This window comes from Nicotiana tabacum, chromosome 8 (assembly GCF_000715075.1).
Source record: "Nicotiana tabacum cultivar K326 chromosome 8, ASM71507v2, whole genome shotgun sequence".
Classification (NCBI taxonomy): domain Eukaryota; kingdom Viridiplantae; phylum Streptophyta; class Magnoliopsida; order Solanales; family Solanaceae; genus Nicotiana; species Nicotiana tabacum.
In genome coordinates, this window is record NC_134087.1 from 167,657,089 (window position 1) to 167,669,278 (window position 12,190).

At 36.3% G+C, this 12,190-nt stretch overlaps 1 protein-coding gene across 1 annotated transcript; it reads right to left on the reverse strand.

The window, feature by feature from the left end:
• Nucleotides 1-750: 750 nt before the first annotated feature.
• LOC107803352 (putative serine/threonine-protein kinase PBL23) lies at nt 751-11,037 on the reverse strand. Its single transcript, XM_016627048.2, has 5 exons — nt 10,615-11,037; nt 2,641-2,822; nt 2,355-2,544; nt 1,813-2,204; nt 751-1,243 (listed from the first exon to the last, which is right to left on the reverse strand). Exons 1-5 carry the CDS (start codon nt 10,733-10,735, stop codon nt 911-913), a joined length of 1,218 nt encoding a protein of 405 aa, XP_016482534.1. The 5' UTR covers nt 10,736-11,037; the 3' UTR covers nt 751-910.
• Between the last annotated feature and the right edge of the window lie 1,153 nt (nt 11,038-12,190).

The following is a 12,190-nucleotide window of genomic DNA, read 5'->3' on the forward strand; positions in this document are numbered from 1 at the left end:
TAAAACAAACTCGCTCGAACTCTCAGTACGCACCGAACAACATTAAAATTAAGAATCACACCCCAAACCAATTGAACCAAAATATGAACTTTAAGTTCTTCAATTTACTCTTAATGCGCCGAAATGTACTTAAACTACTCGGAATGACACCAAATTTTGCGTGCAAGTCTTAAATAACATTACAGAACTATTTCTGGTCTCGAAATCCCATTTGGACCATGATATCACCAAAACTCGCTCCAAACCAAATTTAAAGAACTTTTAAAACCTTCAAAGAACCAACTTTCACTATTAGGCGCCAAAACGCTCCTGGATCATCCAAAATCCTATCCGAACATATGCCTAAGTCTAAAATCATCATATGTACCTATTAGAACTGTCAAAACCGGATTTCGAGGTCATTTACTCAAAATATTGACCGAAATCAAACTTAGCCTTTTAAGGCCAACTTAAGGAACCAAGTGTTCCGATTTCAACCCGAACCCTTCCAAATCCCGAACTAACCATCTTTCCAAGTCATAAAACAGTAAAAGCGCGTATGGGAAGCCTTATTTAGGAAAACGGGGTTCTAGAAAGCAAAACAAACGGTTGGGTGGTTACAGATTTCCACCCCATCTAGGCAATCTAACACCTTTTGCTACATCTATAGCTTTCTGTACTTTCAACATTACTTGTAACGCTTTGCAGTGCAGGTAGGGACTATATAATACAGAAAATCTGAGAAACTTAGCAAGAAAAAAGTTTTATATATTCACAGAAGGTTTTAGTCTCTAACACCATTGGCTTCATTCTTTCAGTAATTTCGACATTTAAAGCTTTATACTGCAGGTGGGAGCCCTCCAATAATATACAAAATCTGCAAAAAAAGACTTAGCAAGAAAAAGTTGTTTTTGGATATACACAGAAGGTACTAGTCTCTTTCCCTATTGGCATTGGTATCATTACTCTCAGCACGTTCAAGTCTACTCGTAAAACTTTGCAATGCAGGTGGGGATTTGAATGTGTGATCATCTTCTGCAACCTCTTCTTCTCCCCCCTCTGCTTCTAAATCTGTCTTGTTACCGGATAGAAACTCCAAAGCAGTTACCACGTCGCTCATCAGAGGCCGCGTACTGGCTTCCTCTTGCAGGCACATTGCTGCAATTGCTAGAGCTTGGTACATTGCCTTCATTGGATAATCCCCTCCTAGCAATGGATCTGCCATTAAGTGAAACTTCTTCTTGTCTCTGAATAGTGGTATTGCCTGCCCAGTGATTTTGTTAAAATGAGATAACAGAACATAGACAACTACAACAACTACACTTCAATTACAAGCAAGTAAGAATTGGATCAATCAGTTATGCGATTCCTACTGTCCATGTCACTCCGTTTAACCTCATGTTCAATATTATATAAATGAAAATAAGACAGTACTCCATTAGAATTTTTTATATTTTCTACTGGCTCAAAAATCATTGGCAGGACTAAAGATTCCTCGAAAGCACTGAACTAAAAAGTAAAAGTGCTAACAAGTCTAAAGCAAGTTCTCAACTAATAGGCATTGCCTATATAGATCTTTTTCTACTGTTTAGCCCTATCTTTCGCTAAGTATGCATGAATTTCTAGTCAACTTTCTTTCATGTGATGTTTAGGTCTATCTCGTCCCCTCTTAACACTTTCATTCATCACGATTTTACACCTACAGAAAGGTGCATCTAGAGGTTGATGTAGGACACGACTAAAACCATCTCAAGATGACATTAACCTTACAATAAATTTAAAATTGGATAGCACACATTTCTTGTTTAATGACATTGAATTCTTGTAACTTACCCAGACGACAAGGTTCTGTTCTTCACTCGGCCTAGAGCTGTCAATAACTCTTCTTCCTGTGATTATTTCCAAAAAGACAACTCCAAAGCTGTAAACATCAGACTTTGTTGTCAATTGACCTGTGGAAGCATACTCAGGTGCACAATAACCATATGTTCCCATAACCCTGGTGGAAACATGAGTCTTCTCACCAGTCGGACCTAACTTGGCTAGTCCAAAATCAGAAAGCTTGGGATTGAAGTTCTCATCTAAAAGTATATTGGATGCTTTAAAATCGCGGTAAATTACTGAAGGATTAGCTGTTTCGTGCAAGTATTCAAGTCCTCTGGCTGCTCCTTCCGCAATTCTCATCCTTGTAATCCAATCAAGTGGCCTTTTTTCTGGAGTAAGCTCTGCCAAACCAGGTATGTATATATTATAAGTAACATTAAATTAAAGATGCAAAAGGTGTAGGTGTCTTTAACTTTACTTAAATTAGTTGATGGATATGTATATCTTAAGTTATCATTGAAGGTTAAAATTTGTTGGATAAGAATGCATACCAAGAAGGTGATCTTCTAGTGAACCATTTGACATGAATTCATAGACTAATATTCGCTGGTCGCCGTCAGAGCAGAATCCTTCCAAAGTAACAAGGTTAGGGTGATGAAGAAGGCTCAACAACAGAACCTCCACAAGGAACTCTCTATTTCCTTGGAAGCCATTCCTATCAAGTTGCTTTACAGCAACATCCTAAAAAATACAAAAAGATGAACAATGAATAACTAAACAACATGAATAGTATAATGTTGGACACATACATTAAAGAAAATGTGGGAAGAGTAGTACTATATTCTTTCTTTCAATGTGGCCCTTGTATACTTTTCCAAAACCACCTTCACCAAGCAAACATTCAGAATCGAAGTTTTTAGTGGCAAGAGCTAAGTCATTGAATGTGAATGTCTGAGCTGAAATGTTTCCTTTTCCATATTTTTCTATTTCTTCAACTATGTATCTCCTTCTGCTGCTATCTGCACAGAGGATACAATGTGTCAAAAAAGGAAAGTTGGATTATTCAAGCTAAATGGATACAGTGTGCAGCACGGGCGGAGCTAGAGATCAAGGTGCGGGTTCGGCCGAATCTAGTAACTTAGGTCCAAACTTTGTATTTGTCTTAATAAATCTATTTAATATGTATAAATTGTTGGTTGTATCTTCTTACTTGCTGTATTTGTAAATAATAATTCTGGAGAAAAGACAGTTAGCATATAAACGTAAATATAAACAAAACAGTAATTAATTCGAGCCCACTGAATTCATAGTGTTTCCTTAAGAAATTTAATCCCCTCCTAGTACCCAAGGTTATGGATTATTTCTCCCAGGATAGAACGAATCACACACTGATGTAGCGGTACTTCAAACCCCAGTGTTTCAGCAAACATAAAGTTTGGTAGCAAATCACACTTACGATTGCTTTGTTTGTAGTTTAAAACAATGCAGAACAAAAGAGGAGAACTCGGAAGTCGAATGGAAATTTTGAGAGGAAGGACTGCAATTTATAGCCAACGTTGAATTTTAACTGAAGAAGAGATCAACAACAGGCAGATTGCTCTCAATTCCGTTTCTGTCCGTGTTCTATATTTTCAACAAGTTGTTGCACATATTTATAGTGCAACCAGCTGATGAAATGCCATTCATTTGTCCATGGTGAAGCATGCACTAGGCTGCTATTGGAGCAATCACTTGGAGCACTTGGTGTTATGGAGCAAGCACTTGGCCATGGTGGGAGAAGCACTTGGGTGCTGGAACACTTGGATTCTATTCACGGATTTGAAAACATCTGTTACAAACATGGATAATATTACGTTAATATCACGATTAACAAATAAATTTGGTCCAAAAAATTAATCAATCAATCGATCATTTGACCAAATCCAAATCCAAAGCCGTAGCCGAGCCGAGCGAGCGACGACGACGACGGCACGAGGCTTGCCTTCTTCTTAACTCTTTAAGAGCTACAAGAAAAGCAATTGTACATATACCCACCAAAAGCCTTTTCCTCTTCCAATATGGGACAATGTCTCATTGTCAAGAGAGGGAAACTCAAAATTTTTATTTTCCCTCAATTTCTCATTCACCCTCTTTTTAAGACTTTTTCATCTTAAAAAGAGACTCAACAATCACCCATATAAATGGGGAATGGCTATATCACGGAAGCATGCATGAAAAACTTGTGTGATTTGCAAGCAAGGATTAATTGCATCTGGATAAGTAGATTTCCCTTTGAACTTTCCGTAGTGAACTTATGTCGGATATACTCGATCAATTGGTAGATTTGATATCTTTGAACCGTCGAACTTTAGTGTATACCTAGACAACCATAAGTCATACAATCAACCCTTAACCGTCTTTGATTCTCATTATTGTGTTCATTTCAGCCATGAACACCGCCTGGTTTCATAAGTGCGTCGAGAATTGGCCTTGCAAAATTCTCCTTGAAGCGGCTAACACTTCACATTTACATAGGTGATTCCTAAACGTGTCATCCCATAGATACACTATTTGATATACCCCGTATCAAATTTAGAAATCATTAAAAAGCCTTAATGCTTTATCCTTGGTACTGAACATTGTCTCATCACGAGAATGGACCAAAATTTTTGTTGACAATGTTGAACCGTCATTAATGACTTTGTTTGATCTTCTTGAACCTAGATCTTGGGATCTCCAGTCTTCTAGGTAGAGTTACCGCCACAATGACTTGTTCTCGGCCATAGTCCAATTCCCCTCGATGATTTCTCAACTACCTCTCTAGTTAGGCCTTTTGTAAGTGGATCCGACACATTATCACTTGACTTTACATAGTCAATCATGATAATTCCTCTAGAAAGTAGTTGCCTAACGGTTTTATGTCTTCGTCGTATATGACAAGATTTACCATTATACATAACGCTCCCAGCCCTTCCAATTGCCGCTTGGCTATCGCAATGTATGCATATTGATGCCAACAGTTTGGGCCAATATGGAATGTCTTCCAAGAAATTCTGGAGCCATTCAGCTTCTTCACCAGCTTTATCTAAGGCTATGAACTCAGCCTCCAACATAGAGCGGGCAATACAAGTTTGTTTGGACGACTTTCAAGATACCGCTCCTCCACCAATAGTGAATACATATCCACTTGTGGACTTCAAATCAGTTGAACCGGTGATCCAATTTGTATCACAATATCCTTCAATCACCGCAGGATATTTACTGTAGTGCAAATCAAAGTTTTGGGTATGTTCTAAATATTCCAAAACTCGTTTCATTGCCATCCAATAAGATTGACCTGGATTGCTCATGTATCGACTTAGTTTACTTATAGCACAAGCTATATCTGGTCGTGTACAATTCATGATGTACATGAAGCATCCCAACACACGAGCATAATCCAATTGTGATATGCTTTGGCCTTTGTTCTTTGCTAATGCAAGATTCACGTCAATTGGAGTCTTTGCAACTTTAAACTCTAAGTGCTTGAATTTTTCATGTACTGTCTTAATATAATGAGATTGTGGCAATGCCAGACCTTGAGGAGTCTTTTGGATCTTAATCCGCTGAATTAAATCTGCAACTCCCAAGTCCTTCATATCAAACTTGCTAGTTAGCATACGCTTAGTCGCATTTATGTTGGCAATGTCATTACTCATTATCAGCATATCATCCACATATAGGCAAACAATGACTATGTGATTTGGAACATTTTTAATGTACCCACATTTATCACATTTATTTATCTTAAAATCATTTGACAATATTGTTTGGTCAAATTTCGCATGCCATTGTTTGGGTGCTTATTTTAGTCCGTAGAGGGACTTTACAAGTCTACATACCTTCTTTTCTTTACCTGGAACCACAAACCCTTCAGGTTGTTCCATGTAGATTTCTTCCTCCAAATCTCCATTTAAGAAGGCTGTCTTTACGTCCATTTGATGAATTTCAAGACCATAAACTGCAGCTAAAGCTACTAGCATTCGTATGGATGTAATTCTCGTTACTGGAGAATATGTATCAAAGTAGTCAAGACTTTCTCGTTGTCTATACCCTTTGACAACAAGTCTTGCCTTAAATTTATCAATAGTGCCATCATCTTTCATTTTTCTTTTAAAAATCTATTTAGAACCCAAAGGTTTATTTCCAGGAGGAAGATCAACCAATTCCCATGTATGGTTGTTCAATATGGATTCTATTTCACTATTGACTGCCTCTTTTCAGAACAATGATTCCGAAGAAGACATAGCTTCTTTAAATGTTCGAGGCTCATTTTCCAACAAGAAAGTCACAAAATCTGGTCCAAACGAAGTAGACGTTCTTTGACGTTTACTACGTCTTGGATCCTCCTGATTAAATGTACTTTCTTTTGTTTCTTCCTGAGATCGTTTAGATCCTTTACCAATCGACTCGCATTCCTTTTTATAAGGATATATATTTTCAAAGAACTCAGCATTATTTGATTCTATAACTGTATTATTATGAATATCGGGATTTTTTTATTTATGAACCAGAAATCGATATGCTTTACTATTGGTCACATATCCTATGAAAACACAATCAACTTCGGTCCTACTTTTACTCTTTTGGGTTTAGGAACTTGCACTTTTGCCAAACACCCTCACACTTTCAAATAATTCAAGTGGGCTTCCTTCCTTTCCATTTTTCATATGGAATGGATTGTGTTTTGTTATGGGGTACTCGATTTAGTATCCGATTAGCCATAAGAACGGCTTCCCCCCACAAGTTCGGTGGCAAACCAGGACTTATCAACAATGCGTTCATCATCTCCTTTAACGAACGATTCTTTCTTTCCGCAATCCCATTGGATTGGGGCATGTAAGGGGTTGTTGTTTGATGAATAATTCTATATTTTAGACATATTTCTTCAAAAGGAGATTCATATTCACCACCCCTATCACTTCTTATCATTTTGACTTTCTTGTTAAGTTGTGTTTCAACTTCATTTTTATATTGCCTGAATGCGTCTATTGCTTCATCTTTACTATTAAGTAAGTAAACATAGCAATATCGAGTACTGTCGTCAATAAAAGTTATGAAATACTTCTTTCCACCGCGAGATGGTATTGACTTCATGTCACAAATATCTGTGTGAATTAAGTCTAAAGGATTTGAATTCCTTTCAACCGACTTATAAGGATGTTTAACATACTTAGATTCCACATATATTTGACATTTTGATTTTTCGCATTCAAACTTAGGCAATACTTCCAAGTTAATCATTTTTCGCAAGGTTTTATAATTGACATGACCCAAACGTACATGCCATAAATCATTTGACTCAAGTAAGTAAGAAGAAGCTGAAGTTTTATTATTATTTTCAACAACTATTACATTCAGCTTGAAAAGGCCCTCAGTAAGGTAACCTTTTCCTACAAATATTTTGTTCTTACTTATCACCACCTTGTTGGATACAAAAACGCACTTGAAACCGTGTTTTACAAGAATCCCAGTAAAGACTAAGTTCTTCCTAATTTCGGGAACATGAAGGACGTTGTTCAAAGTCATGACCTTGCCAGAAGTCATCTTGAGAAATATCTTCTCATATCCTTCAATTTTTGCTGTAGCAGCATTTCCCATAGAAAGTGTCTCTTCGGGTCCAGCAGAAGCATATGTAGAAAATGCTTCCCTTACAGCATAAACATGGCGAGTGGCTCCAGAATTAATCCAATACTCCTTAGGATTTCCTACCAGGTTGCATTCAGAAAGCATAGCACACAAGTCATCAATATCTTCGTGCTTTTCAACCATGTTTTCTTGACCCTGCTTCTTGTCTTTCTTTGGAGCACGACACTCTTCAGATCTGTGTCCAGCTTTTCCACAGTTGTAGCAATTTTCATTGAACCGCTTCTTGCTTGGGTTATTTCTTGGCCAAGAAGCCTGCTTCCTCTTTCTCTTAATTTGAGAATTATCCTCAACAATATTTGCTCCCATTATTGTTGAGTTTTCATGGCCTTTATTTTCAGCTGCTTTGTTGTCCTCTTCGATTCTCAACCGAACAATGAGATCTTTAAGGGACATCTCCTTTCGTTTGTATTTCAAGTAGTTCTTGAAATCCTTCCACAAAGGAGACAGCTTCTCAATAATTGCTGCAACTTGAAATGCTTCATTGATGACAAGACCTTCAATGAAAATTCCGTTAGTAAAAATACTAAAATTTTTACTTTCAACATCAGTATTCATTTTATATATACCTTCAGCAAGTAGATCATGAATAATCACTTGCAATTCCTGGACTTGGGTAATAACAGACTTGCTATCTACCATTTTATAGTCCAAAAATTTTGCGGCAACGAATTTCTTCATCCTGGCATCTTCAGTATTGTATTTTCTTTCAAGCTCAATTCACAGTTCTTTTGATGTTTCCACATTACTATAGACGTTATACAGATTATTCTCCAGTCAGCTAAGAATATAATTCTTGCACAAAAAGTCAGAATGTTTCCACGCCTCAATCACGAGAAAGCGTTCATTCTCTGGAGTTTCATCGGGCAGATCAGAAACATCTTCCTTAATGAACTTCTGTAGACATAACGTAGTCAAGTAGAAGAACATCTTCTGCTGCCAGCGCTTGAAATCAATCCCAGAAAATTTTCCGGGTTTCTCTGTCGGTGCCAACGCCGGTGTTCGGCTTGTCGATGCGTTGGCAATCACCATCAGAACAGCTCGGTTTCCGTTGTCATTTGCCATTTTTTCTGTAAAAGAATGACACAAACAAATGTTTAAACTTGGAGAAAAAAAATCACGTAGATTTTAATCTCCAACAAACCGCCACAAAGGCTTTAAAACTGGAGTAAAAAATCACGTAGATTATAATCTCCAACAAAATGACATGGAGGCTTTAATCTCCAAAACGGGAGTAGACAAAACCACAAAGGTTTTAGTCTCCAGAGCATTAAGTATAACACAAATACAAAAATAAAATTAAATTCCTTAAGCTTGTCGGTTGTATCTTCTTACTTGCTGTATTTGTAAATAATAATTTTGGAGAAAAGATAGTTAGCGTATAAATGTAAATATAAACGAAACAATAATTAATTCGAGCCCACTGAATTCACAGTATTTCCTTAAGGAATTTAATCCCCTCCTAGTACCCAAGGTTATGGATTATTTCCTCCCAGGATAAAACGAATTACACACTGGTGTAGCGGTACTTTAAACCCCGGTGTTTCAGCGAACACAAAGTTCGGTAGCAAATCACACTTATGATTGCTTTGTTTGTAGTTTAAAACAATGCAGAACAAAGGAGGAGAACTCAGAAGTCGAATGAAAATTCTGAGAGGAATGACTGCAATTTATAGCCAACGTTCAGTTTTAACTGAAGAGGAGATCAACAACATGCAGATTGCTCTCAATTCCGTTTCTGTCCGTGTTCTATATTTTCAACAAGTTGCTGCACATATTTATAGTGCAACCAGCTGATGAAATGTCATTCATTTGCCCATGGTGGAGCATGCACTAGGTTGTTATTGGAGCAATCACTTGGAGCACTTGCGGTTATGGAGCAAGTACTTGGCCATGGTGGGAGAAGCACTAGGCTGCTGGAACACTTGGATTAACAATCCAATTTGGTCCAAAAAATTAATTAATCAGCCGTAGCCGTAGCCGAGCCGAGCGAGCGACGACGACGGCACGAGGCTTGCCTTCTTCTTAACGCTTTAAGAGCTACAAGAAGAGCAATTGTATATATACCCTCCAAAAGTCTTTTTCTCTTCTAATATAGGACAATGTCTCATTGTGAAGAGAGGGAAACTCAAAATTTTACTCAAAAAATTCATTTTCCCTCCATTTATCATTCACCCCCTTTTTAAGACTTTTTCATCTTAAAAAGAAACTCAACAAAGATTATTAATTTAGAATCCAGTTACTTAAAAGTGCTAGAATTCTAAACATATAAGCTTTCGAATCCTGACTCCGCCTGTGCAGTGCTCAATCTCTTCAGAGAAACGGCCAGTAGCACTAAATTGGATCGAATATAGAGGAAAAAGGGAGACCATCAAATGAAGTTTTGACAATTTTCTCATTTGCAAAATACTACTACTACTAATAACAAAGATGCTTGTGAAGTGAAAGCAGGAGAAAACATAGTATGTAGCACATAATGTAATTTTCAACGACAACAACTCAGTGTAATCCTACAAGTGGGATCTGGGGAGGGTAGGATGTACGAAGCCTTAAACATATCCTGGAAGGGCAGAGAGATTGTTTTCGATATACCTTCGGCTAAAGAAGATAGATGAAACACTGATAGCAAGTAATAGCAAAACAATATATTTAGAAAACTAAAACGAAGATAGCAATAGAGAATATGAAAGTGATACCAATAGCAAGTAATATCAAGAGAATATATTTGGGGAGGAAAATCTTTTTGTTACACGAAAGATTCTACCAAGGGAGAAAAAGCACAAGGAAACAAGCTTCCACACCAAAGAACTAGTGCGACATATTTACGTGCAACATTATCCAAATATAAAACACTTAAGACTCTTTTTTCTGGAGGGAGGCATGTCAACCCCTGGCTTTAAATTTTATCCGGTAGCATGCTTGTTGGGTGGTTAAATTCATTTCAATTTTCTCGTTAAGATCTAAGACGAGCATAAATGAAGCGACATGGACAACAATGATTTATTTAGTCGATCACAACTTACTTGGAATCGAGACTTAGTTATTGTTGTAATTTGTTAGGACATCGGATCCATATACATATGCAAATTTGTATTGCCAATTTTACAAAATTGGGTGCAAGATGATAAAAAAGGACAGATCAATTACCAGTTTTAATAGAAATATTGGCGAATGACGATATAGATTTGGTGTCTTGAATGCTTTTTTTCAAAGAATTTGTAGTCTGAATCTTGTCCTCCGATGACAAGCAACATGAAAAACAGATCATCCTCACTTTCCTCCTGCTATACTATATAAAATATCATATCTTATATTTGCAAAATCATCAACAAAAAAATCTGGGCGTGGTCACAAAATGTCATTATCAAATTTAATGACGATAATTTTTAGAGAGGACTCCACCAGCGAGAATATATTCAAAAACTCGATACCCATATCAAAGGTAAAAATCAAATTCTTTTGATCCCTGACGGAGCCAATTTTTTTTTTTTTTTTTGGGTCTCCGAGGAAATCAATTTTTTTTCTTTCTCTTCTTTTTAGCAAAATGTTGGTTTAGCCGTCTATCCATTCAGACCAACTATTTCGGGAGGGAAAGATTTATATCGAGTTTGTAATATTATTAGCTGGATGGCCATTATTAGTACCTTTTTTTTTTATATATAATTTGTATAATCATCCATAACACAAAGGCCCACTCTCAGAGGCAGAGATGTAGCTTTTGCCGGATTCATCCGAACCCAATATTTTGACATAGTGTATAAATTTATATATAAAAACACATTAAAATTGAAATAAATCGTAGATATGAACCTATAATTTGAAGATACAATAGGTCCAATGTTTAGAACCTTAAATGTTGAACTCATAGAACTTAAATTCTGAATCCGCTTTTGCTCAGAGGAAGCGCTCCAAGAAAAATATTTTCCTTTTTTAACATTCAAATCCGAGACCTTTAGTTAATGGTGCATGGATTTCATCTATCTCATGATCAAGGTCCATCTATCTCGCCACACCACTTTGGTCATGACAATATTATCTTATTATTAGAGATAAATCAACTATTTCTTTAACAAATAGGTCAAATTAATATTCTTGACAGAATTTATGACACAAGTGCTCAAAAAAAAATTCCAGTCCTATTAAGCAGCAATATTGCTTATTTATGTATTTTACTTGTATTTAGTTGGAGCACTAGAAGCTCTTTTTAATCAATTTACTTTTTAAGTAACTAGTTTCCCCTTTCTGGTTAATGGTAAAATAACATTAAACGGTTGAACCATGAATTAGACTAGAGCAAATATTATTTTTCTTTATCAAGTTATCTTAGAATACATGGTTAATTTGTTAACCTTGATTTATAGTTTAAAAAACTAAATATCTCCTCTATTTTGAGAAATACCAAAAAGTTTTTCGCTTTAATATCAGCAAGGAAAAAAGAAATTTGCTCTCGATTTTACCCGCAAAGGAAACTATTATGTTCAAATCAACTTGACTCATTTGGTCTTTAATCAGGTCCAGTGCGGACACCCTTAAGTAAGAAAAGTCATCGAACACCTTTCCAAAAATAGAGAAAGAAAAAGAAAAGATATTCGTTTTATATGTATATAAGTAATAATTTTACACATATAAAAAATGTTGTACACTATGTTGACATTGCTTACAAATAATACAAAGTATATATTAATTTAGGACAAAAAACAAAGCCTTACAAGTTAAAAACTTA